Source organism: Polyergus mexicanus, unplaced genomic scaffold (genome assembly GCF_030449975.1).
Source record: "Polyergus mexicanus isolate NDT 795.1 unplaced genomic scaffold, iyPolMexi1.0 SCAF_3, whole genome shotgun sequence".
Classification (NCBI taxonomy): domain Eukaryota; kingdom Metazoa; phylum Arthropoda; class Insecta; order Hymenoptera; family Formicidae; genus Polyergus; species Polyergus mexicanus.
In genome coordinates this window covers 10,336,756-10,361,977 of record NW_027223323.1, presented here as the reverse complement: position 1 = coordinate 10,361,977, position 25,222 = coordinate 10,336,756, and the positions used below count along the sequence as shown (strand labels likewise).

The 25,222-nt window shown below is 39.2% G+C and overlaps 3 protein-coding genes across 8 annotated transcripts in view; all 3 read left to right on the top strand.

Annotated features, from left to right (window-relative positions):
- Ets96b (Ets96B) overlaps positions 1–5,478 on the top strand; it is a 59,959-nt gene extending 54,481 nt beyond the window's left edge. For both annotated transcript variants that reach the window (XM_070316711.1, XM_070316710.1), the window contains exons 7-9: positions 2,681–3,186; positions 3,380–3,716; positions 4,770–5,478. In XM_070316711.1, coding sequence (XP_070172812.1) covers positions 2,681–3,186; positions 3,380–3,716; positions 4,770–5,188 — 1,262 coding nt within the window. In that variant the 3' untranslated portion in view covers positions 5,189–5,478. The remainder of the gene's footprint in view (positions 1–2,680; positions 3,187–3,379; positions 3,717–4,769) is intronic.
- A 420-nt stretch (positions 5,479–5,898) lies between these two features.
- On the top strand, positions 5,899–9,189 carry Ude (Uracil-DNA degrading factor). Of its 3 annotated transcripts, XM_070293167.1 has the most exons (5): positions 5,900–6,131; positions 6,297–6,396; positions 6,840–7,192; positions 7,274–8,002; positions 8,105–9,189. In XM_070293167.1, the coding sequence occupies exons 3-5, from the start codon at positions 6,840–6,842 to the stop codon at positions 8,391–8,393; spliced, it is 1,371 nt and encodes a 456-aa protein (XP_070149268.1). In that variant the 5' UTR covers positions 5,900–6,131; positions 6,297–6,396; the 3' UTR covers positions 8,394–9,189. The 3 variants fall into 3 exon arrangements, with proteins under 3 accessions (XP_070149269.1, XP_070149268.1, XP_070149267.1); XM_070293168.1 differs by lacking the exon at positions 6,297–6,396 and having other exon boundaries at positions 5,899–6,131; positions 6,817–7,192; XM_070293166.1 differs by lacking the exon at positions 6,297–6,396 and having other exon boundaries at positions 8,105–9,188.
- A 1,093-nt stretch (positions 9,190–10,282) lies between these two features.
- The window catches only part of LOC138931904 (colorectal mutant cancer protein), a 53,711-nt gene continuing 38,771 nt past the window's right edge, over positions 10,283–25,222 (top strand). Inside the window, exons 1-2 of one of the 3 annotated variants that reach the window (XM_070293158.1) lie at positions 10,283–10,347; positions 11,261–11,689. In XM_070293158.1, the coding sequence (XP_070149259.1) occupies positions 11,580–11,689 (110 nt within the window). In that variant the 5' untranslated portion in view covers positions 10,283–10,347; positions 11,261–11,579. Of the gene's footprint in view, positions 10,348–10,691; positions 10,973–11,260; positions 11,690–25,222 lie in introns of those variants that run through there. The other 2 variants (XM_070293161.1, XM_070293157.1) reach the window with 2 other exon arrangements.

The following is a 25,222-nucleotide window of genomic DNA, read 5'->3' as shown; positions in this document are numbered from 1 at the left end:
ATATTTTCGCGTCTTTTCTTAAATGCAAAACTTATCGAAAAAGTATCGAACAGAATTTTGTAAACTTTTTTATCATTACAGTTGCGCGTGTGAAAAGAAAAATCGTGAAAATTTGTTAAATATTTTGAACGATCGAAAAATGTTTAGAGAAAAATATACAATATTCGAGATTATCTCGTTTAGAGGGGACAAACAATTCAGAGTGCAATACGACGAGCGGAATAGTAATAACCGGTTAATGGATACCGATTGGTACCACAGTTCCACTAATTAATACGAGCAGAGGATTACGAGGATTACGGATAGCGACCGTCTATTCTGCCAGAATCACTCTTCCGTGCACGCGATATTACGCACAGCGGAAAATTCGCGTTTTCTATCTTTTATACGTATCGCGGTAAATATTTCTATGGCAAAAAAGAAAAGAACAAAAAAATACAGAGTGGAGTACGCAAAAAAGGGGATATTTTCCATTCGCTCGGGAAAGGACAAGGCGAGCCCGTCATCAGGTTTCGCTGCTCGTCAGGTGGGTTGGAAAATAGAGCTTGCATTATTAACGGAGCACTATGCCGGAATTCGAGGATCAGCGAGGCAGAAGAGAGGAGAAAAAGCGAGAGAGAGTCAGTCAGGGAGTTAAAGTGAAAGAGGAATAGAACGAGCATGAAAAGGGAGGAAGAGCGACGGCACACAACGCGCGTTTCTCCTCGTCTGAGAGTGGACGAGAGTGGAAGCCATCCTCTTTTCCGTAGCCGATCCCACCCTGTCCAACGCGTACCGCCGCCCCCTATGGCCAGTCCTGAATTTCAACCCTTCTCCGACCTCCCTCGGCGGTGGTATCTCGCCACCAGTTTCATCAGCTCGCGATTAATTTTAATCTAAAACCACCCGCAAAGCCTCTGGTTCACCCCGTTCGCCTACCGAGACTGAGGTCAACCCCTTTCGTCGTCCCCTGCCGCCCTGTCCGCTTTTCGAGAGAGTGGTCCAGATTGGTCCAGAGCTTTCAGGCTGTTTTTCCGAGATTCTCGTCCGAGATTTGACCTACGTTTGCCCGAAATGAAACGAGCGTAATTTAATTTTTTCTCTAGCGAACTTTTTTACCGAGATTTAATATATTTCGTTTTACATATACATGAAAAGAATTGAATCTCTTGCAAAAATTGATTTAATATGAAAAGCAAATAATTCGGATGTGCATATACTTTTACTTAGTATTAATACCTGACGATGCAGCTTCTTTTCGCGAGAATAAAATCTTCGGGGAAACATTTAATCTGTGTATTATTTTTCTTCGTTAACGTGATTTTATTAAATCCATCGTGTCTTTCTTCGTCTTGGAAAATGGTTGCATCGAGTTGTCGTCTGAAAAATTTTTCGCCCTTCCGATGACACTTATTCTCGAATGTCGGATGCATCGCGAACATCGCTGCAACGATGTTTTATCATCGCTCTCTCTGACCGCTCGCGCGGCTTCTCAATTTTTCAATATTCCCCGTGCGCGACTTGGAGCGTAACCGGATTACGGCCCGAGAATGGCTCTTTCGGTACCGCGTCGTCGATAGGGGGTGGCGGCAGCCCTCGAGAGAAAGAGAGAGAGAGAAGCGCGGCCCGATTAATATACATATCGCGCGAGCTCTCGTCTCGGCTTTCGATATTTCAGGGGGCACCAACGCGCGCTATCCGCGGGCGGGGGCTCCAGTCCCCGCTGGGCTTTGAATATCCACCAATTTCCTGCCGATATTTGTGTGACGAGAACGCTTCAATCGGCCCGGCGCGTGAGTGCAATCGGTAATACGGGGAGAGCGCTCTTTTTTTGTTCGCTCGAGAATTTCTTCCTCAGTCCCTCTCCTTGCTCTCATCCTCGTTCTCTTCCTAAAAAACGCCCGTGGATAATCCCGTGCTCTTCCCGCACTTCTCTGCATCATGACGTCTTCTTATATTATGATTACGGGAATGCAAAGTTTTTCGTATACGGTAAAGCATAAATTTTCTTTTCTCAATGGAGATTGTTCATTATGTCATTTTTGGATTTTTATAGCATTCTTCGTGCAAAATAGTAGGAATCATTAATTATCAGGATTAGGGATGGTTATTATACGGATATAGAGTATTTTTGAATTGATAATACAATTGAAAAAGAGATGATAAGTGAATAAAGAATGTAATTTTTTTTGTCTTCGAAGAAAAATCGGGAAAAACAATTTTGAAAATTGAGAACTTAATAACATTTATACTTTTCTAAAGCTTGAATGAACTTAACTATCTTGTCATATGCCGTGTTGTCTTGTCATATGTTGAGTTCCCTTTTGGCTATCAAAATATAAAAAAATATATTTTTTTGTTTATACTAAAAAATTAAAAGTTATGTTTTTCACATAACTTTTTCAGTTACTCAAATAATTTCAAATTGCTTTATTGAATAAAACATTGGATTCTTTTTTATTGATGTCTTGATAGCCGTTATCGTGAGGAATTTGACGATACGTGACACGCGTATAAAAAAATTTTATTCTTTATTTTTAATATATTTCTTTGTGAGAAATTATTTTCTTTTCGATTATCTTGTCGGTTTGGAGACATCCTATATATCAAATGTCAAGATATTTTCTACACATTATTTTAATTTAAAATAAAATTTTCAACGTCATATCAATTTTTACAGTTATGCTGTATTTTGTTACAGCGAGCTCTTTAATTTATCAGCAACGTCAACAACAACAGTACGGGAACGTCACGAGGGATCATCCCAGAGGTTCGTCACCGACGTCCAGTCGTCCAGCCAGCGCCTCTTCCTCGACTTCCCAGTGGCAATCGACCTTTTCCGAAACTTTCCTGCCGCGATCAGAGAATTGGAATTCCGAGGTTTACGCAAAACGAAGCGGCACACCGACCTGGACAGAACTGGGCACACAGTTAGATCCCAGAACCTCCTGGGAACGGCAAAATGGTTGTTATCAGAAAAAGGCTTCGCCAGTTTCAACCTGGAATCCAGATCACGTCAACAAGAGGCCGTCGTCGGCTACCGGTGTGCCCACCTGGAGCGATGTTGCCGTCGGTTATCAGCAACAACGACGTGGCTCATTGCAATTGTGGCAGTTCCTCGTAGCCTTGCTCGACGATCCTGCGAATGCGCCTTGCATCGCGTGGACCGGGCGCGGGATGGAGTTCAAGTTAATCGAACCGGAAGAGGTTTGTAGAAAAAGTAGTCGAGGAATATTTTGTATACTTTTTTACAATTTCTAGTTTTTATAGTTTTATTAACTATATTTTCTAATCTTTAATTAAATAAAAAAAAAAATACATTAAAATATAATAACAGTTAGATGGAGAAATATTCCAAAATTTTAATAGAAATTTTTTCCATTATATTTCCTTTTGGCAGGTGGCACGTAGGTGGGGTGTCCAGAAAAACAGACCGGCCATGAATTATGACAAATTAAGTCGTTCGTTGAGATATTACTACGAGAAAGGCATAATGCAAAAGGTCGCCGGCGAGCGATACGTGTACAAGTTTGTCTGCGATCCGGAAGCGCTCTTCAATATGGCGTACGGGACCGGCGCGTCTACGGGGATTAGCGGAGAAGTTCCGAGTACTATGGTACGAAGTCACGCAACGGCCGGGAAAGGGGCGGGCGGGAACGAAGTTCCAGATTTGATGAAACATCCTGCCGCGGGATATAGCGACGCGGTTTTCGCCATGTATTCAAATACCGCCGCAGGTTAGATAAAAAAAACCTATACAGCACCGCAAGATTGCAACAACATTGCAGCAACATTTTTCTGCAAGATTGCAATATTGCAGAAACATTGCGAAATGTTGCTGCAACGTTGTTATGATATTGCAGCAACAGTAAAATGTCCGCCTACAGAAATATTGCAATATAATATTGAAGCAACATAGCAATATAATATATATGCAATAATGCTTTATGTATATTTATCGACATAATATCCTTAACATATGAAAAAAATAATAAGAAATTAGGCTTATAAGAGTCAGGGATCTAGCGTGTATATAGTTTTCCTGTATTATAATAATAACGAAATTATATAAAATGTAAATTTTTCAGTACACGTTCGATTTTCTTCAGTGACAGAGAGTATCTAAGAGAAATAAGAAAAAACTCAATTTGCAATTGTGTAAATTCACAATCTCTTTGTATTCGAAATATTCAGATACGCAAAAAGATTGTGGTGGATTTACGCATACAAGTTTTTTCGCATCTCTCTTGTCTTCATATAATCTCAAAATTTATTTATTAAAATCTGAAGTATCTTGCATGTTAAAAAATTATTATCAAATATTTGATTTTACATAAGAATGGAAACTATTAAAAGAATTCTTAGTCCAATGTCTGAGTCCCCTGTGTTATATCATACAATTTAAGCTAATAAAAATAGTTATTATATCTTTAATCTTATTAGTCGCTCTTTGTAAACTTTATATAATCATTGTGACTAAAAATTAAATGCGGAATAGATAGCGCAATATGCGCCGCATAGCGGTAAACGAATGAACTAGCGATTATCGAATACTTTCTTTGGAATATTTTTGGAATGTTGCTGTAACATTACTAAAGTTATATTGTAAAATAATGTCTTTGTAATATTTCTGCAACATTAAACTACAATATGCAATATTGCAACATTGCAGCAATGTTGTTGCAAGCTTTAGTGCTGTATGGGAATATCACGCATCGTTAACGTGTTACTTTTCGGCTATTAAAATTTATAACATACGTATATACGCAACTGTTATATTTTATTTATAGTGTATGGATCTTCTAGTCTTCATCATTTGCATCAATATCTTGGCGGTAATGAGGGCTTCAAAACGCCACCGAGTAGATATCACCCCCATTATTCCCACCAATACGGTAGCAATCACCATCATCACCACCATCATCCCGCGAGCTATACAGAGACTTTTCTGAACTACAGTCGGTTGTCGCACGAGCCGGCTTTCGATTCGAAGACGCAGGAAGCCCCACCGAGGGATTCGTATACCCAGGAAACGGAGAGTACCGGCAGAGACCGAGAGGGTGCATCGATACCCTATGAAAGCGTGCAGAGATCGCAATTACCGGCCACAACCGCTTCCGCACAATCCTCGATACTGGACGGCGCGGCGAGCTCGAAAATTGAACAAGCGCCGTACACGTGTCTTGGTGTCGGAAGCTGCGTCTGTTAAATAAATGTGATCGAATCTGTTGTTTGCATATTATTCAAAGGGAGATCTCCCGTCGAATCCTATTTTACGTTCCTCGAGACGGAGCAAAGCTGCAAATCGTCTGAACGTATATATGTGGTATCTTGTAAATATTACTTATTTTTATGCGCAAAATTATCATCGGAGATAGAGTAATAAATTTGTTTTAAAGCAAATTCCGATTCGCGTCTAAGCGTCATCTCCGATCGTTATTATGCGCGTATTCTAGTAGTTTATCGCGGTTGTAATTTATTTTATAAATATAAAATAAATCTATCTTAATAGGACGATTATTATCGGAAATACACTTGTTTTTTTTTTTTTTATTTACAGCTCAACGTGCATTAACAATTCACGGAATTCCATAAATTAAACTAATGTGATTTCGAAACAGCAGTACTATCCCAAAATATCTCTTTATTTTAATACCCAAGAATAAAAACTAACAAATAAAATTGCAAAAAGATAGACTTAGACGTACATTCGCAGCTGTGGAAAATAACATCGCGCATTGCAAAATACGAGCTCGTAATCCGAAAAAATCAATAAATATTAGATCACAAGGATAGATCATCTTCGCGCGTTCTCGTTGATGCGCATATGACGTAAGTGCGCGATTGCCCGTGTATTTCGGGCTCTGACATATGAATCTAACATGTTTATATCACACCGTCGGCCGTCCTCTTTCCTAACACGCAATAAAGTTTCACTGAATAAATATAACCGATGACTTAAGCCGGCTCGTCAACCTTGCGATCCAAAAGACTAGAACCACTTTACGAGTGGCAGCGACAACGTCAACATCTTCCGAGATTCATACGAGTGATAATACCGATGACAATCGGTAGCTAAAGTGCACAATTTAAAATAATACCGTGTTATTAATTTATGTAATCAGAGCTATATTCAAAAAATTTGCATATCCGTAAGTATCTTTTTTAATTATTTTCTCGGTATTTTATTAATTTTAATTTAAATTCCAAGTATATATTTTGATATAATAATTGTAACTGATGAAATAATGTCGTTAAATACATGTGTCAAGAATAATATTCGAAACTAAATTCACGATTCGAAAAATCATACGCAGGTGAAATTTTAACAATGAACGTTTAATCGAGCAACGGACCAAAGAATGTCGCACTTGCTAACAATAAGATTGCCAAATATAACGATTAAACCATCGCCGTGTAGGTATATTGATCCTTTCCACGTAGCTTCCATAATTCCGAGGACTACGTCAACGATAAAACTGACATACGCGCTTTGCATTCTGAGTGACTGTTTCCCCGCCTCCTAATGCGTCCTCTCCTCATGATTGGCTGCGCCGTTTTGAATCGATTGCTTCATGAACGTTGCTAGTTTCCCGAAAACTTAATTTCGCACATTGTCAAAGTCAAATGCTGTTAAATGCATCATTTCCATGCTCTTATTGAATTCCAATCGGTGATAATTGGAAGCGATTAACAGCACACAAACTCGCATAATCATGTTATTCGAAAATCCATCAATTAACGTTTACATGCTCGTACATACATATATTTGCGATATATTTATATCTTTTATTTCGTATAATATTTATATCACATTGATCGAAAATTAAAATTTAGTTGGAGACGATTTTTCCGTATAGATGAAAATGGCGAAGACGAAATCCGCCGAGCAGGAGGAAATAGCAGGAGGAATGGGTTTCAAGGACAAACAGAAAGCGTTGGATACGCTGAAGATTCTGGACGGCCGCGACATCAGTTATCAGTATCACGTAATCACAAGCTTCGTTAGTCGCACAAAAAGAACGTTGCGGATAACGCGAGACGAAGAGAAACTAGCGAATCTGCGAGACTCCCTGAAAATCTTTGAGGAATGGCTAACGGATTACAAAGTGAATAATCGGGGAAAAAATCTTGCATATTTGCCCATCGAAACGATTAAGGCCTTCCGCGGTCTCGCGAAGAAGTACGACGTGTGGAACGACGAGTTCTTCAGGTAAGAACCCAATAATTAGCACATCTTTTTACGACGAAGACTCGAGACGATTAAACGAGCTGATATAGATTTTCACGTTAGGGCGTACAAAGCTGAGAAGGGTGACTACAAGAGCCTGCGGACGGCGAAAGTGTCTGGCGGAGACATCACGTGGGATATTGAGAGGAACAGGCGTTTGAAAGAGATTATCGGAAAGATCAAGGATGAGTACATTCAATGGTATGAGACGGACGTCGGAGATCTTCGGGGACTGCCAACGAAGGAGCACACGCGATGCATCGTACTCGCGTACAGTCCTGATCCTGCAAAGTTGAAAAAACTGGTGACTCACGTACGCGAAAAATTCGGCGAGGACAATAATGATACGGACATCGAAGAAGAAGAGCGAGGCACTAAGAGAGCTCACGATAGCTCGTCGAGCAGCGATAGCGAGCCGGAGAAAAAATTGGCGAAACATTCATCAGAAGCTGAGGAGAATCAGCGAAACGAAAAATCGGAGAGCGCGTTAGGTTTTAAGGACAAGGAGAAAGCTTTGCAGAGTATCGAGTCTTTGGAGGGCAGAGACATGTCGTATCAGTTTTATGCGATCAGCGGTCTGGTAAAGCGAGCCGAGAGAGTGATATCGTGCACGAAGGACAAGCAGAAGATGAAAAATATGACGGAAGCCGTGGAGGTCTTTGAGAACTGGATCACCGATTATAATGTAAACGGCCGGTCGAAGGAGAATTTTAATTATCTGGCAATTGACATCGTGCGGGCCTTTAAACCTTTAGCCGAACGATACGGTATCGAAGACAACGGTTTCCTCGAGTGAGTCTCATTCGATCGATAAGAAAATTATTGAAAAATAAAAAGATATGAGAAATTTTAAAATTTATCGACGAAATATTTCGATCGCGTTCGATTTTACAGAGTCTACGAAGGAGCGGACGGCGATTATAAAAAACTCAGATCTATCCGAGTTCCGCAATCGGATGTTACGTGGGACGTGAAGAGGAACGAGCACTTACGAGAGTTGGTAGATCGCATAAAAAAGAACTACATCCAATGGTTCGATACGGATGCTAAATTCCGAGGTTTACCCACCACGGAACACACAAGATGCATTATGTGGGGTTTCAGCCACGACGTCGCGAAGTTGAAGAAGCTCTTGCCCATATTAAACGAGAAACTTGAAGCCGCTGACTATAATGTGGCTTAATAAATGTTGGGTTGTTGCCGAATCGTCATCGATTCAACCGTCATATATTTTTATTGTTATGTAACAAAAAAAAAAGAGATGTCTGCTGCATTATGCAGTATTATATTTTAATATGTTATTCATACGTTATACGCAATTTGTGTCAAATCTTTGCCATAATGATTCTGTTATTTTAGTACGTAGGGGAAATAAACGAGTATAGAGTACCGTGCCTTTTGAGAGATTCGAGATATTCGATAGACGAAGAATTAAAAATAATTATTAATCTAAAAAGAATATACCTTATACCCAGGGTTGGGAAGTAACGCGTTACTTGTAACAGTTACTTTTTTTCGGTAACTGTAACGGTAATGGCGTTACAAATTTTATTTGTAACGGAAAAAGTAACTTCGTTACATTTTTCGGTAACGAGTAACGAATTTAACAGTTACTTTTATCGTTACTTTTTTCAAATTTTTTGATTTATTTAACATATTATTCTTGCTATTGTGCGTGATAAAATTTTTATCTTAACCGTAAAGCCGTAAGCAAATCGACCAATTAGCATTCTTATTATGTTGTAAAAATGCTTGAATGTGATTGATCAACTTATGGCTCTTGCAGACCAGTGCGATGACGCGACGCGCGATATCCAATGAGAGCTTTATCTTTTCGGAAAAGCAGAGCTCTCATTTACTACCAGTTCTAAGTACCTTGCAACGAAAATTAGAAAATCTCAATAAATCTGAACTTATAGATTGCCATTCATTAGTTGAAGCTATTCAGCAAGGTTTAAATAAAAGGTAACTTATTAATTTGATTAATACATATGTTATTTAATTTTAAATAAGGATTTAATTGAAAAATATTATTTTATTTTAAACTATTGATTCAAAAGTATTAATTTCAATAAAACAAACAATGTCGCTTAATTTACTATATTTGATTTTAGATTTCTTACAATATTTGAAACAAAAGAATTAATAATAGCAGCATGTTTACATCCAAAATTTAAGTTAAACTAGTTTACCGGAGAAAAAAGAAAACGTGCTGAAAATTACTTGGAGGATTTATTGGGAATCCGATCAACTGAAAATTCTTCAAAAGCTGCAAAATCTGACGATCACGATGATTTTTTCATTTTTGAGCAAAAAACGGTGCAAAATGAATCTGAACAAGAAGAATTGCAACGGTTTTTAAAATCAAATAATTGTATTATAGAAATGTTAAACGACTATCCAAAACTTAAAAAACTTTTTATTAAATATAATACAGCTCTACCAAGCAGTGCATCTGTAGAAAGAATGTTTAGCATCGGTGGCTCTGTATTAACACCACAAAGAGGGCATTTAAATGATGATACTATGGAGCAACAAATTTTATTAAAATTTAATAAAGAATTTCGATAAAATTTAATCATTTATTTTGTAATAAACCTTGAATGAAATCTTGCTTACAATTTTTTTAAAGTTTTTCTTATGCAAAATAAATTATTAGTTTGTATTGTAAAAAAGTAACGGAAATTGTAACGACTCGTTACTTTTTAGTAACTGTAACGGTAACGAGTTACTTTTTAAAATTAGTAACGAGTAACGGTAACGATAACGAGTTACTTTTATAAAGTAACTTTCCCAACCCTGCTTATACCTATATTTGTATATACGTGCACAATAGTTTTTTTTTCTTTCTTCATATTTATGTTTCGTAATGTTACTTCGTTCACTATTATCAGTCATTTACCGACCTTACCCATATTTATCGACTCAGCTCTTTTTAACCAACGTAACTTTATCGCGACACGTGAGATGGCATCGCCATCAGCCGCCCGATGTTTTTCCACCGCGACGAACTCAATCGATAGTATTTATCGGTCACAGTCGGAAGTACGATAAGTCGCGGCTCCGGTTTGGAGGTTAGGGTTAGGTTAGTGACTCGTTGACATCGAACGGCGACGGCGGACGCAGTGAAGTTTTCGGTGAGTGAGAGAATGAATCCAGGCATTGCTGGACCGTAGTGCGAATCCGAGTGTAATCACCGGACGATCGTTGATTTTTACCGCGAGAAAACCGAATCGTGCGAAACGACATACGCAAGGGCCGAGCATCGACGCGATTCTGTTGACGGATCTGTTTATATCCCGCGCACACGATCGGAGCCAGATCGCGGGTGGTATCCGCCGAGCGCGTCCAAAAATAGAACGGCGGCGGCGCCTACCGTGTCGACGAACGAATTCCCGTCCGTACGAACGATAGAGAGAGAGAGAGAGAGTAAGTGGGGGTTGAGGGCGGGGGGAGGGGGAGGGGAAGAGATAGGGGTATCGTCCTCGGAATTCCAGCGACGAGATACGCGCCGATGACACGAGGATGGAACGCGTACCGCGATAGCCGTCCTTTCCCTTTCCTCGATTACCGCGCATATACAATCCGGAATCCGGAATGTTCCTCGCGATCGACGGATCCGTCGTTGACCCGTCGAGTCCCCCCGCGTGCCGTTGACACATCGCGCTGAGCCGTTCGATCGAATGTCCGATTCCGCGAGTGGCGCGGCGACTTCCATTCTCGTCGGGGGAGAAACGGGATCAATCGAGGTTTTGCAGCGAGGTGAGTGATAACGAACGCCATTCGTAATAATTTGTTCCATCATTTTGTGACAGCTATCGAAATTTTTTTGATACAGAAACATTTCAAGCTCGAATTATTTTCTCACGTAACGTGTGACAAATTTTGAATAATACTCTGTGACAGAGTATAACGAATAATTTTCTCACGTCTCATGGGCACGATAGAGGCCGATAGATCTTTCTCGTAACTAATTGTAGGATTAATTTTAAATATTTGAATGACGAAGAAGTGGCGCGAAAGGGACATATCTCGTAATTTCTCTTACAGCATTTCGGAGAGAGGGCGTCGTGTCTTGACGCCGGCGGCGCACTTTGGCGTCAAGTTCGCGACGATGCCTGGACATTCATCATCGTGCGTGCGGCACGCGTCGTCGCGTGTCGCGAGATAGACGCGCGTCGGCGGCGAACGCGAGAGCATCGATATCTCCGCGCGGGCGCGAGACGCCGCGAATCGAGATTCGGCACGCGGCGAGCAATCGGGGCGCAAATGAGGCGCGCGACGTGCGACGGCGGGTGGCACCGATCGGCGGGAATACCGATGACGACCGTTCGTTGCGAGACGGCCGAGGTCAAGTCCCAGTGAGAAGATGTCGCAGACCGCGGATGCCGAAAGCGAGACGGGCTCCATTTGCGACGAGGAACGGGTCCGGAAGCTGTTCCAGGCATGCGACGGCGACGGCGACGGATACATCGACAGGTGAGTCAAGAATAAAAAGAAGGAGAAACAATTTGTAAGATAGAAATAGCGCGAATGAGCCTCGATTCACCGAGATGTAAAATCCACTCGAGATAAAGAGTGGTTCTATCTTGACGTTCCGATTGCTATCGATCGCGTTGGTGATACGCCATTTTCGATTTATTTCATTTCCTAGATGATTAAGTGCGATAAAAGGCAATGCCGAAGAACACGAACGGAATTTTTAAGACTATTACTTGTTTGTTTTCTTTATCATCTCTTGGACTCTTTCCCATACAGCACCGCAAGATTGCAATAACATTGCAGCAACATTTTTCTGCAAGATTGCAATATTGCAGAAACATTGCGAAATGTTGCTGCAACGTTGTTATGATATTGCAGCAACAGTAAAATGTCCGCCTACAGAAATATTGCAATATAATATTGCAGCAACGTAGCAATATAATATATATGCAATAATGCTTTATGTATATTTATCGACATAATATCCTTAACATATGAAAAAAATAATAAGAAATTAGGCCTATAAGAGTCAGGATCTAGTATATAGTTTTTCTGTATTATAATAATAACGAAATTATAAAATGTAAATTTTTCAGTACACGTTCGATTTCCTTCAGTGACAGAGAATATCTAAGAGAAATAAGAAAAAACTCAATTTGCAATTTTGTAAATTCACAATCTCTTTGTATCCGAAATATTCAGATATGCAAAAAGATTGTGGTGGATTTACGCATACAAGTTTTTTCGCATCTCTCTTGTCTTTATATAATCTCAAAATTTATTTATTAAAATCTGAAGTATCTTTTGCATATTAGAAAATTATTATCAAATTTTTGATTTTATATAAGAATGGAAACCATTAAAAGAATTCTTAGTCCAATGTCTGAGCCCCTGTATTAGGGTCATATCATACGACTTAAATTAACAAAAATAGTTATTATATCTTTTTAATCTTACTAGCCGCTCTTTGTAAACTTTATATAATCATCACGATTAAAAATTAAATGCGGAATAGATAGCGCAACATGCGCCGCATAGCGGTAAACGAATGAACTAGCGATTATTGAATACTTTTTTTGTAATATTTTCGGAATGTTGCTGTAACATTGCTAAAGTTATATTGTAAAATAATGTCTTTGCAATATTTCTGCAACATTAAACTGCAATATGCAATATTACAATGTAGCAGCAATGTTGTTGCAAGCTTCAGTGCTGTATGGGTTGCAGGATCCATTATTGCTGAACAAAAACGTTGAGATAAGGAATGATATGTAATCCAGTGGCGTTGAATTTTTCCAAAGACAAGTACGAATATATTTTATGCGAAAATTCTTTCGCGATAAGTTCCGGACGCGCGAATCTTCGCGCAATTAACGATGTCTGACATGGCGCGCGCGAGCGCTCTCGCGCTCTTTGACGTAACCGCGCCTGCCGTTGGCGCGTACGTTTTAATTATTTCTTCAATTAATTAGAATTGTTTCTCTCTCACTTCTACGGTGAATACGACGAGAGTTGGCCGATTCCCGAGAGAGACGGCCGGCTGGTTGGCGCGCGCGGCGTCTCTCTATATTTCTTTTTATCCTGCGTCAGTAAAGTTTGCTGAGCAAACTACTAAACTGGCGGGATCGCCGCGGTAATAGAACGCGAACGCGCCTCCAATAATAATAAGTTTGCGATAATTTATGACGACGAGGATAGCTTTCACGACTTCACGAGCGACAGTAGACGCGAACTGTATATTAACTTTATTTCGTTCCTTTACGTCTCCGTCGATTTTTCTCAACTGAAAACAATTTTCTCGCGTCGAATTATCGAGTAGCCATCTGTGTTTCGTAAAACTTGAGAAACGCCTCTCCTTATTCGATAGAATTATAACGCATCCGGAATTACCGGGATACCCCTCTTTTGTTCTCCAGTCCGTAAATTAGATTCTATCGAGGAACGTTTTGTTACGTCGTTTTACGTTCTATTTTCTTTCTCGCTCGGCATTTCCATTGTTATCCGTGTCTCGATATGTTTCTCCCCCGTTGTTTTTTTCCCCCTCCGCAAAGGGGCTCCGCTCGGCGAGACCTCGATATTGCGTTCTTAGCACGACGCGCGCGTTTCTTTTCCCGTGTAACTCGCGCTGCCTTTTATTCCCTTCCGATGAAGCTTTAGGTATACCTTTTATTGCGCTCGTCGAACATTACAATCCATTTTGCTTCTCCTGCCCAAGATGGTTCTTCCGTAGTTTTCTACCGCAAGGTAACTTACGTAGGTAAAATTATGTCCGGCACGGTCTCCGTACGTATTATACGCATAGAATGTTTACACACAGATTCCGGCTTTCTCGCTCTACGTACGTTATAAGCTACGCAAACTGCATTTATATGCGTAAGAAAAGCGGGCGAGAGAACTCGAGGGTACTATATTCTCTTTTATTTAAGCGCGCTTTTTTACCATATACCGGTTCGTATCTGCAAATAAAAACAGATGACTTTTTAAATATCGCAAAAAACTTTCAAAATTTAATTTAAAAATGATTAATTTCTTACTACGTTATATATTTTTATTATATTATATTTTTTTAACGGAATGCGACTACGGGATAAAAATGACGATAATTCCCATACAGCACTGAAGCTTGCAACAACATTGCTGCAACATTGTAATATTGCATATTGCAGTTTAATGTTGCAGAAATATTGCAAAGACATTATTTTACAATATAACTTTAGCAATGTTACAGCAACATTCCGAAAATATTATAAAAAAAGTATTCAATAATCGCTAGTTCATTCGTTTACCGCTATGCGGCGCATGTTGCGCTATCTATTCCGCATTTAATTTTTAATCGTGATGATTATATAAAGTTTACAAAGAGCGGCTAGTAAGATTAAAAAGATATAATAACTATTTTTGTTAATTTAAGTCGTATGATATGACCCTAATACAGGGGCTCAGACATTGGACTAAGAATTCTTTTAATGGTTTCCATTCTTATATAAAATCAAAAATTTGATAATAATTTTCTAATATGCAAAAGATACTTCAGATTTTAATAAATAAATTTTAAGATTATATAAAGACAAGAGAGATGTGAGAAAACTCGTTGTATGCGTAAATTCACCACAATTTTTTTGCATCCGGATATCTGAATATTTCGGATACAAAGTAATTGTGAATTTACGCAATTGCAAATTGAGTTTTTTCTTATTTCTCTTAGATATTCTCTGTCACTGAAGGAAGTCGAATGTGTACTGAAAAATTTACATTTTATAATTTCGTTATTATTATAATACAGAAAAACTATATACTAGATCCTGACTCTTATAGGCCTAATTTCTTATTATTTTTTTCATACGTTAAGGATATTATGTCGATAAATATACATAAAGCATTATTGCATATATATTATATTGCTATGTTGCTGCAATATTATATTGCAATATTTCTGTAGGCGGACATTTTACTGTTGCTGCAATATCATAACAACGTTGCAGCAACATTTCGCAATGTTTCTGCAATGTTGCAATCTTGCAGAAAAATGTTGCTGCAATGTTATTGCAATCTTGCGGTGCTGTATGGGTTGCTAGTACTTTCTAAACAGAAATCAATTTATCTAAAGTCACACAACACGCCGAATAGATTCAGTGATTCTTCGTCGAAAGTCGAGAATTACAATTGCATTTGTGGTCCGTGTAACGAATCACGCGAAAGAATTCATTTAAAGAAAATTGAATTAGGATGCGCGTTCGCGAGAAAGACTGACGATAGAGGGGGGGGGGGAAGCTGGAGAGGCGGGGGGAGGCAGAACGAGTGCCCCGTTCAAGCTTTAATCTCGCGAACGAGATTTATCGTCGGCGATCTAATTTTATCGTGTGGTACGATAAAATGAACAGATCTTCCAAGAAATTACCGCGCCGTTGTTGGCGCCGTTAACGAATCTCGCGCTCGATTGTCCCGAGATAAATCCTCGGTCTCTCGACGTCGCGGGCAACATCCACGCGATTGGAACGGGAATGATTTATAATTAACCCGCCGGTCCCCCGCGCGATAATAATTGCCTTTACGTCGTTAATTATCACCCCGGGGAGAATAACATCGATTCGTTAACGAGCAATAATTTATTGCGATGTCGAATGCGTCGTCACGTGTTTTATGGCGACCATTCGGCTCGCGCGCGCGCGCGCGCGCGGCCGCGTTTATTTATCTTTTCATATTTTATTCCAATACGGAGAGAGAGAGAGAGAAAGCCGTGCGATACGCCTAAGATATCTAGTCTCGTGTATAGATGCGTTTTGTAAGCGAGATTCGCCGAAATGAGGAAGTCGACGAGGGATGAGACGAGGAGGAGAGCGCGTGCGCGCGTTCAACAAACAAATTAAGAGAGTGTAAACCCGACGGGACCGCAATTTCTCTCTCTCTCTCTCTCTCTCTCTCTTTCTCTTCCGCGAAAAGAGAGAGAAAGATGAAACAATATTTCCCGACTCGTTGGCATTCATTACGGCACGCTTTCGTAACCTCGTTATATCCTTACTTCCCCCTCCCCTCCCCCTCCCTAAGCATTTTGTACTTCACACGCAAAGTTTCATTAGCCTTTTCCCCAAGTAATGTATATGTATGATATTTAGTCCCCTAATTTTACCCCTTACGACGAGATAATTTTTCTTTATTTTATTAAAAAAAAGAAAAAAAAAAGAAAAAAAAGTGAGATTACGCGAGCGCAGAAAAAAGATTTTTTTTTTTTTCTTCTTCTACATAAAGTAATCTCTCTCTGGAGGGAGAGATGAAATAACAAAACGCGTGCTATCATTGACGTGAAAGCCAAATCTTCGGACAATTATCGGATTATGACGTCAGAAAACTCCGATGACCTGATTTTCCGGGGGCATACGGGGTTGGTGTTTCACGCAAGACGGCCGCGAAAAGAAATTGTGCGTTTCTCGGACTGATAACAGAAGGGAAAGGAAGGTCGATTTCGTCGATGCGGACCCCTCTCGACGATACCCCGAGGGTTGGCCCCGAGCGAACGGAGGGCTGGCTTCCCCTGTCCCACTCCCCTCTCGCGTTTTATGGCAAGTGAGTCACACTACAACCGCGATCGGGTTCTTTCGTTTCTTCTCTCCCTCTTACCATTATACGACGACTACTCCTTCCAGCGTTTGCAGACTCCGTTTATCGGCATTTCACTCTCGCCCCTTCCGTTTTTCTCTCCTCTATAATCCCCCGTCGCATACCCCCCCCCCCCCTACCCCCCTTTTATTGTCTCCGTTTCTCTTCTCCCCCGCGGCTATGCCTTTCTACTATCACGTAAAATACAGTCGGCTCGCGTGCGACGAATACAGGCTGCATCCATTCCCGTAATGCAACAGATTTCCGTGAACGAAAGCGAACGTAGCCGTAAACGTGAAATTTCGTTCCGTTACGGAATATAATGCGAAGGAATAAAGAAGCACAAGTGATCGTTGCTCCAGTAAAAACCGTGGCTCCGTTCCTCGAGATATCCTTTTTTCTCTTTCCACCGCCTGAGTTCCCGTCAACGATTTACTTTACGAATAAATTTCCTCACTAGGCGATATATTTCTCTCTCTCTCTTTTTTTTTTTTTTTTTTTTTTTTTATAAATAACAATTCTCTTCCTTCGAATAGCTTTTTTATCGCGAGAGGAATCTCCGGAGAGAAGTCTCACTCGATATACGGGAATAAAAATAATTCGATTTCGGAAAATTGTTTGTGAAAATTTAACGGCGTCGTCTTACAGAATTTTAGATGCGATAACAAAATTATATTAGCGGGAATAGCTTGGCAAAAAATTAATATCGCGTATATCATTGATAGCAGCTGTCCAACGTTGACCGACGGACATTTTCGTGAGAATTTTCGGATTTCCTCGACCGCGACGTTTAAACTAAACCGATAATAGACGCAGACGGAGAGACACGTAAACATAACGGGGGGAAATTTCCGCGAAAGAAATACTGTACTCGCTCGAATCGATACTCGAGTTATTTTACAAAAGGAGCAGAGACGGATCATACAAGAGAGAACGAGAGGAAAAGCGATAAAGATATTATTAAAAAATATTAAAAAGTTACACGATATGTTATATCTATTTATAATTGTATCTCTCGCTGTCTTCTCTCTTTTTTTTTTTTTTTGTCCGTGCACCCTGCGTGAAAATTGACCGATCGCCGATCCTCGAACAGCATTTTTACGGCCGGCCATTTTTACGCGCGATCCGCGATCGTAATTTCGTTACACGCGGCAGCTTGCTCTTGTAGCCTCGTTTATCTCGCCTCACGGTTCGACTCGGTAGCGATAAATCTCGAAATCGTCCCGGCCAGTTATCGTTATTCATACGCTTCTCCTCTTTTGACCAGCAGAGGAAACGGACAATATATTTGCCACCGTCGCACTGGAAATCTTCGTTTTGTCGACGCGTCATCGACGATTGTCTATACGAAATTACCGAATCAATCTTTGCTTCTCTCATATTTCTGCTCGAATAAATGAGACTAAATAAAAATAATTACAATTTTTTACTCTCGCATCAATTAGATTAATATGATACATGATTAATATGATAACTATCACGAAAAATTTTTAAGTGCGTTAAATGGCGAGAGCATATTTTCTTAACATCATATTACGGTTGATATTTTTTTCTCGAAATAAAAACTGGCAAAGTGCGCGACACAGGCAGAACTTGGCGTTAAAATCCGAATTATTTTCGGAGTCGCTGAAAATTTCATGAATCTTGACGAGATCGATACGTCAATATCATAGCTGGCGACGTCAAGGTCTCGCGTCTCTCGTCGCCGTTGCAAATTATTAATATCAGTCAGATATTCCGAGATTAACTGGATGATCGCGACGTTAAAATTGAATGGCCGTAAACTCCTCTCCGGCGTGTGAGAGAGAAATCTCGGGAATCTCTCTTGCAAAATTCCATTTTTAATTACTGACGATTTTAAAAGCGACGACATGCGAAGGTCCGGTATCGAGACAACCTCGTAATCAGAGTAACACGATTCACTCGCTAATTATCGCGAAATCTAAACCTCTCGAGAGACAGAGAGCGCTAACAAAGAGATGGTCGTTAAAAGGGGCGGGGGGGGGGGAGGGGGAGATGGAGTGCTGCGGACGGATTCGTCGGAGAGCGAGGTGGGCCTCTCTTCCCGTTAAAAAATCAACGATAGGTAACATCCCTCTTTACCTCCCCTTTCCTCTCCCTTCCTTCCCTTCGCTGGCAGCTTTCTTTTTTCGCGTCTCACTCTTTCTCTCTTTGCGTTTTTTCTCGTTTTGTTTTTAATAGCGCCCATGGGACGGTACTCGACGAAAGCTCGTCTCTTTCCGAAAGGGCGGATTAGCCCTTTATAAGGTGGTATAAGGCTCTTTTTATATAACGGACTTTGAGAGGGGGATTCGGCGCGTCTCACGATACGAAATAGAGCGAGACACTTACAATGAGATGACATCCGTGCTCTTGGATGCACGAGTTTTCCCGTGCAATCGCCGATTTCTTTTCTGCTTGTTTCGCGTCGATATCATATCTTTCGTATCGCTTTCGCTGCGCGTTGTAAAGGGAAAAGAATCATTTCTTCTCCTTGAGACTCGTTTATCTCTTTATTTTTATTAAGACCTTGCTAAATTCGAAAGGCAAGATTTAATAATAATATCATCTCTCTTTCTTCCCTTACGTAACCTCGATCTCGGAGGATCTTGATTTAAAAGATCACGATAGGGTTTTTGAATTCTTCGGAGAAATGCCAAAGGGCGACACGATCTAATAGAAAACTAATCGTGTTTCTCGCGCGCGTGGAAAGTTTTTCCCGCGAATCCTCACGTAGCGAAATCTTCGGAAGAATGGATCTCGTATCAGTACAATCACATACATAGATTTAAGAAGCAAGATTCTAACGCGGGAGAAAGATCTTGGCCATGATATTACGAAGCACGGATTTCACATTTCTCAACAATGTATTGGATGATTGCATAAGTTCGTGCCCGATTTTCATAGATGGCATTAAGTTACTGCATGGCGGAGTTCTATTGTTTTCGTGTGGTAATTGTTGCTTACACCGAATAGATGACGTTGTCTTATGTCAATTTAGCGTCAGACATTGTTCGGATAAGTCCATTCGTGCATAAGAGAAATCATTAAAAATGGAGAACGAAAGGTGCATTTGCGGCATGTAATGCTATATGAATTTCGGAAAGGCGTGAGTGTTGGGATTGCACAAAAAAATATTCAAAGCGTTTATTTGGACCGCGCTCCTGCTCTCCGAACAGTCAAAAAGTGGTTTGGCAGATTTCGAAATGGTGATTTCAACATGGAGGATCAACCCCGCTCTGGACGGCCTTCTGGCATCGATGATGACATTGTGCATGCCTTAGTGGAAAGAAACCCAAGGATTACAACTGAGGATATTGCTGAGAGGCTGAACATCGATAATTCAACCGCTTTTCGTCATTTAAAAAAGCTTGGATACATTTCCAAGCTTGATACGTGGGTGCCGCATCTCCTGACTGAAAGGAATAAGCTGCAGGAAAACTGCAAGAGTTGCAATGGGAAATTCTGCAGTACCCGCCATATTCTCCAGATATCGCGCCTTCAGATTTTTATCTGTTTCGATCTTTGCAGAATAGTTTAAATGGCAAGAATCTCAATTTCGAGGAAGCTGTCGAAAACCACCTTACAAACTTTTTTCAAGAAAAACCAAGTTCTTTCTTCAAAAATGGAATCGACAAGCTTATAGATCGTTGGAAAACCATTGTAGAAAAGAATGGAGACTATATAATTGATTAATAAAAGTGTTATCTCTAAAATATAATCTATTGAAATTTATATTTAAATCGGGCACGAACTTATGCAATCACCCAATATATCGCTTATTGATATCCGTTGCGTAGAGTATCGCGTGTCGATTTTTTAAATCGAGTACGGGAGTCGCTTTCTCCGACAATAGTTTCCCGCGAACCTCGAAGCTGGATTATCCGGAATTTCTCGCGAGAAAGAAAACCAGAAAATTCTTTATCAATTGTATTGAAATTCTGTGTGGAATGCTAACTTTACAAAGATGTATCATTTCTATATTTTTCGTCTCTTTGATATTTTTCGGCCCTGAATTCTTTTGTTGCGTGCTTTTTCGGGCTAACTTGTCTCTTTTTCCTTTTTCTCTCTTCCTCTTTCTACATATGTGCTGTTTCACGAGCGATGATTAAAAGTAAAGGCAAAGAGAGAGAGAGAGAGAGAGAGAGAGAGAGAGAGAGAGAGAGACAGATAGAGAAAGAGAGGATTCGCTGGATCGGAAAGCGGGAAAGGACTGTAACGAGATCACCGCGTTACAAGTCGAAGCACGAAATTGAGTTTTGATCCAATCGCGGGCGCCACGTCCAATATCGACACAAGCTCGTGTATTCCGTTAGAATTTTCTTCAAGGCCTGGAAAATCCTCTCGACGACGTCCTCGGCTGATAATTTCAATCCATCCATCCGTCAATCGTATCCTTCATTTTCCTCTCATCTCCGCTCCGTAATTTTCTTGGCGTTCCAAATATATATATATATATATATATACATAACATATGTACATATGCGCTTGATTCAGCAACTTACTTCTCTAATCAAAATATTAAGGCGAAGAGAAAGATTAATCGCGCGAAAATTAATCCAGTCAATTGAATCGTAAAATATAAGAGAGAAAGAGAGAGAGAGAGAGCGAGAGAAGGGGAAAAAGAGGAGGAGGAAGGACTTATGTAACTCGACACCTCGCGTGGGTGCACGCGACAATAGAAATAAAAATTAAATAAGCCGTTAAATTCACTTTTCTCATCGAACGGATAAACACACCGACGCCGATGACAAGCCACGTATTACAACGCAATCGTTTCCCACGTGACGGCACATTTATTGCACTCGCCGCGCAAACGGCGTCAAAGTGCCGTTTAATTGCCGCTGTGTACATAAATACACGACGCGTGTGCACCGTACGCTTCGCGATCGGGTGTTTTACATTTATTTCCAGATAACGCTCGAATAAATTAATACGTTATGCGTTACGATAAAAAAACATGGTCCGCGAGCGTCGAATAATCATTCGACGCTCTCAACATTTTTTTATTTATAATTATTAAGAAATACCCATACAGCACCGCAAGATTGCAACAACATTGCAGCAACATTTTTCTGCAAGATTGCAATATTGCAGAAACATTGCGAAATGTTGCTGCAACCTTGTTATAATATTACAGCAACAGTAAAATGTCCGTCTACAGAAATATTGCAATATAATATTGCAGCAACATAGCAATAATGCTTTATGTATATTTATCGACATAATATTCTTAACGTGTAAAAAAAATAATAAGAAATTAGGAATATAAGAGTCAGCATCTAGTGTGTATATAGATTTTCTGTATTATAATAATAACGAAATTATAAAATGTAAATTTTTGGTTACACATTCGACTTCCTTCAGTGACAGGGAGTATCTAAGAGAAATAAGAAAAAACTCAATTTGCAATTGTGTAAATTTGCAATCTCTTTGTATCCGAAATATTCAGATATCCGGATGCAAAAAGATTGTGGTGGATTTACGCATACAATGAGTTTTTTCATATCTCTCTCGTCTTTATATAATCTCAAAATTTATTTATTAAAATCTGAAGTACCTTACATACTAGAAAATTATTATCAAATTTTTGATTTTATATAAGAATGGAAACTATTAAAAGAATTCTTAGTCCAATGTCTGAATCCCCCGTGTTGGGATCATATCATACAACTTAAACTAATAAAAATAATTATTATATCTTTAATCTTATTAGCCGCTCTTTGTAAACTTTATATAATCACCGTGACTAAAAATTAAATGCGGAATAAATAGCGCAACATGCGCCGCATAGCGGTAAACGAATGAACTAGCGATTATTGAATACTTTTTTTGTAATATTTTCGTAATGTTGCTGTAACATTGCTGAAATTATATTGTAAAATAATGTCTTTGCAATATTTCTGCAACATTAAACTGCAATATGCAATATTGCAATATTGCAGCAATGTTGTTGCAAGCTTTAATGTTGTATGGGTATCTTCGCAAAATATTAAATAAAGAGTTTAATCATATCACATCAATTGCAATAAAGATTAATGCGAGAATCGATAATAAATAATAAATATGTTATATTTGGAGAAAAGCGAAGCTAAATTTAGAGAAGCGTATTAGAGAACGATGATTTAGTAAAAGATAAAATATTTATAATATTCTCTCGCTCTTGCAATAATCGTTCGTTCTTTATTTCAACAGAGTTTTCGGCCCATAATTATTAAAAAAAAAAATGAGATATTAAAAAAAGTTTGATCGTAATATGATTGTGATTAAAATTAATTAAAAGTTAATAAAATATATAATAAAAATATATTTTTAAATATATTTAATTTTATATTTTAAAAATATTTTTAAAATACATTTATATTTTTAATTTTTGAGAAATTAAAAATAGAGATACATTTCAAGGAAAACTTTTTATCAGAATATTGCATGAGGGAATTTTTAATAAAAAGGCTAATGAAATATTTATAAGCTTTTCTCTCGCTGTCGCAATGATCGTCGCTCAATCCGACTAGTGTACAAACGGTTTCTTCATAGGAAAGGTGACCCGCGAGAAGGCAGAAAGAGAAATAAAGAGAGAGAGAGAGAGAGAGAGACAAAGAGCGACGTATTTAAAATAAACTCGTGTGTCTGGCGTAAAACCGCACGCGGGACGCGGCGAATGGAACGCGACGGGACGAGAGTGACATGCATTGCGGTGGGATTAAGTTGCATTTGTTTTTCACGCCGGCGACGATATATGGATTAGATTTTTTTTTTTTTTTTTTTTAACTTTGCCCCTCGAACCGCAGTGCGAAATGCGTGTCTGCTCGCAGTGGCAGAGCGGCCCTCGGCGCGTCGCCGACGTCGCGGCGTTCGTTCTCACAGACGTGATACTCTTCGTTAATATTCTCTCCGTGATTAATTGAGTTTTAATAATCTCGCGAAATTGCTTGTGGACGAAGCCATCGTCGCTATTTGAAAATTATAAGAAGTTGACGTAATTTTACAGTAGTGCCAAGTTTCAAAAAGCGCTGATAAAGTTGTCTCATGATTTCTCATCTTTATCTTATATATTTATTATCTTTATCTTTTTTATTTAATTTTTTTAAATTATATATTCTAAATATTTTAAAAATATTCTGAAGACTCTATATTCTTTGATTAGAAGTTTAATACAATACTTATCCGTCATACGACGATGTACGGAGTGTGTCCGAAATTGTGGTATAACTGACAAGAAGATAAATTAAACCGATAATGGAGAATAAAATATTTTAAGCTTCGATGCTTAAATAATGACGCGAAATAATTTTCAACGTCGAACGAATCTTCTTGTTCTATGTGCATGTCAACAACTTTATCTCGATTACCAAACGGTTACCAAACCATGTGTAAAATGATACAACATTTTGTTGGAAAAAATAAAAGTCATATTTATACTTAACAAATGTCAATTTCGGATACTTACATTTCGTACGTCTCGTTATTTATATAGTTTGCTTACGAGTCGATCGCAAAACGCGGCACGTTGACTCAAAGTGAATTCGAAGTGAACAGTCGTCGGTGGTGCGTGCAAGAAAAACGACAAGGGTGACGAGCAAGAGGGAGGATGCAGTCGCTCAAACCTTGGGAAACTAGAACTTTGGAGAGGCTGTCCCGACAAAGACACGAACGTCGTGGAGTGTCTTTGCCACGGTACTACACGAGAGCATAATCCTAAAATCGCGCTTTCTGTCTCTTCGTCTATTAATAAACACGCAACCGGCGCGGGATTATTTCTCGACGAGCGTTTGAAAAAGCCTCGTTGAGTGTGTTGAACAAGTGACGGATAAAATTTTACTTATTAATAGAACATTGTAATTTTTATTCATTTTAACAAATTGACAAAATTAACCGTTTCATCGACGAATGTTGACGTATACAAATACCGACGTACTGTTTAAACGTCAATAAAAACATATGTAAAACATGCAGGGTTGGGAAGTAACGCGTTACTTGTAACGCCGTTACCGTTGCAGTTACTTTTTTCGGTAACTGTAACGGTAATGGCGTTACAAATTTTATTTGTAACGGAAAAAGTAACTTCGTTACATTTTTCGGTAACGAGTAACGAATTTAACAGTTACTTTTATCGTTACTTTTTTCAAATTTTTTGATTTATTTAACATATTATTCTTGCTATTGTGCGTGATGAAATTTTTATCTTAACCGTAAAGCCGTAAGCAAATCGACCAATTAGCATTCTTATTATGTTGTAAAAATGCTTGAATGTGATTGATCAACTTATGACTCTTGCAGACCAGTGCGATGACGCGACGCGCGATATCCAATGAGAGCTTTATCTTTTCGGAAAAGCAGAGCTCTCATTTACTACCAGTTCTAAGTACCTTGCAACGAAAATTAGAAAATCTCAATAAATCTGACCTTATAGATTGCCATTCATTAGTTGAAGCT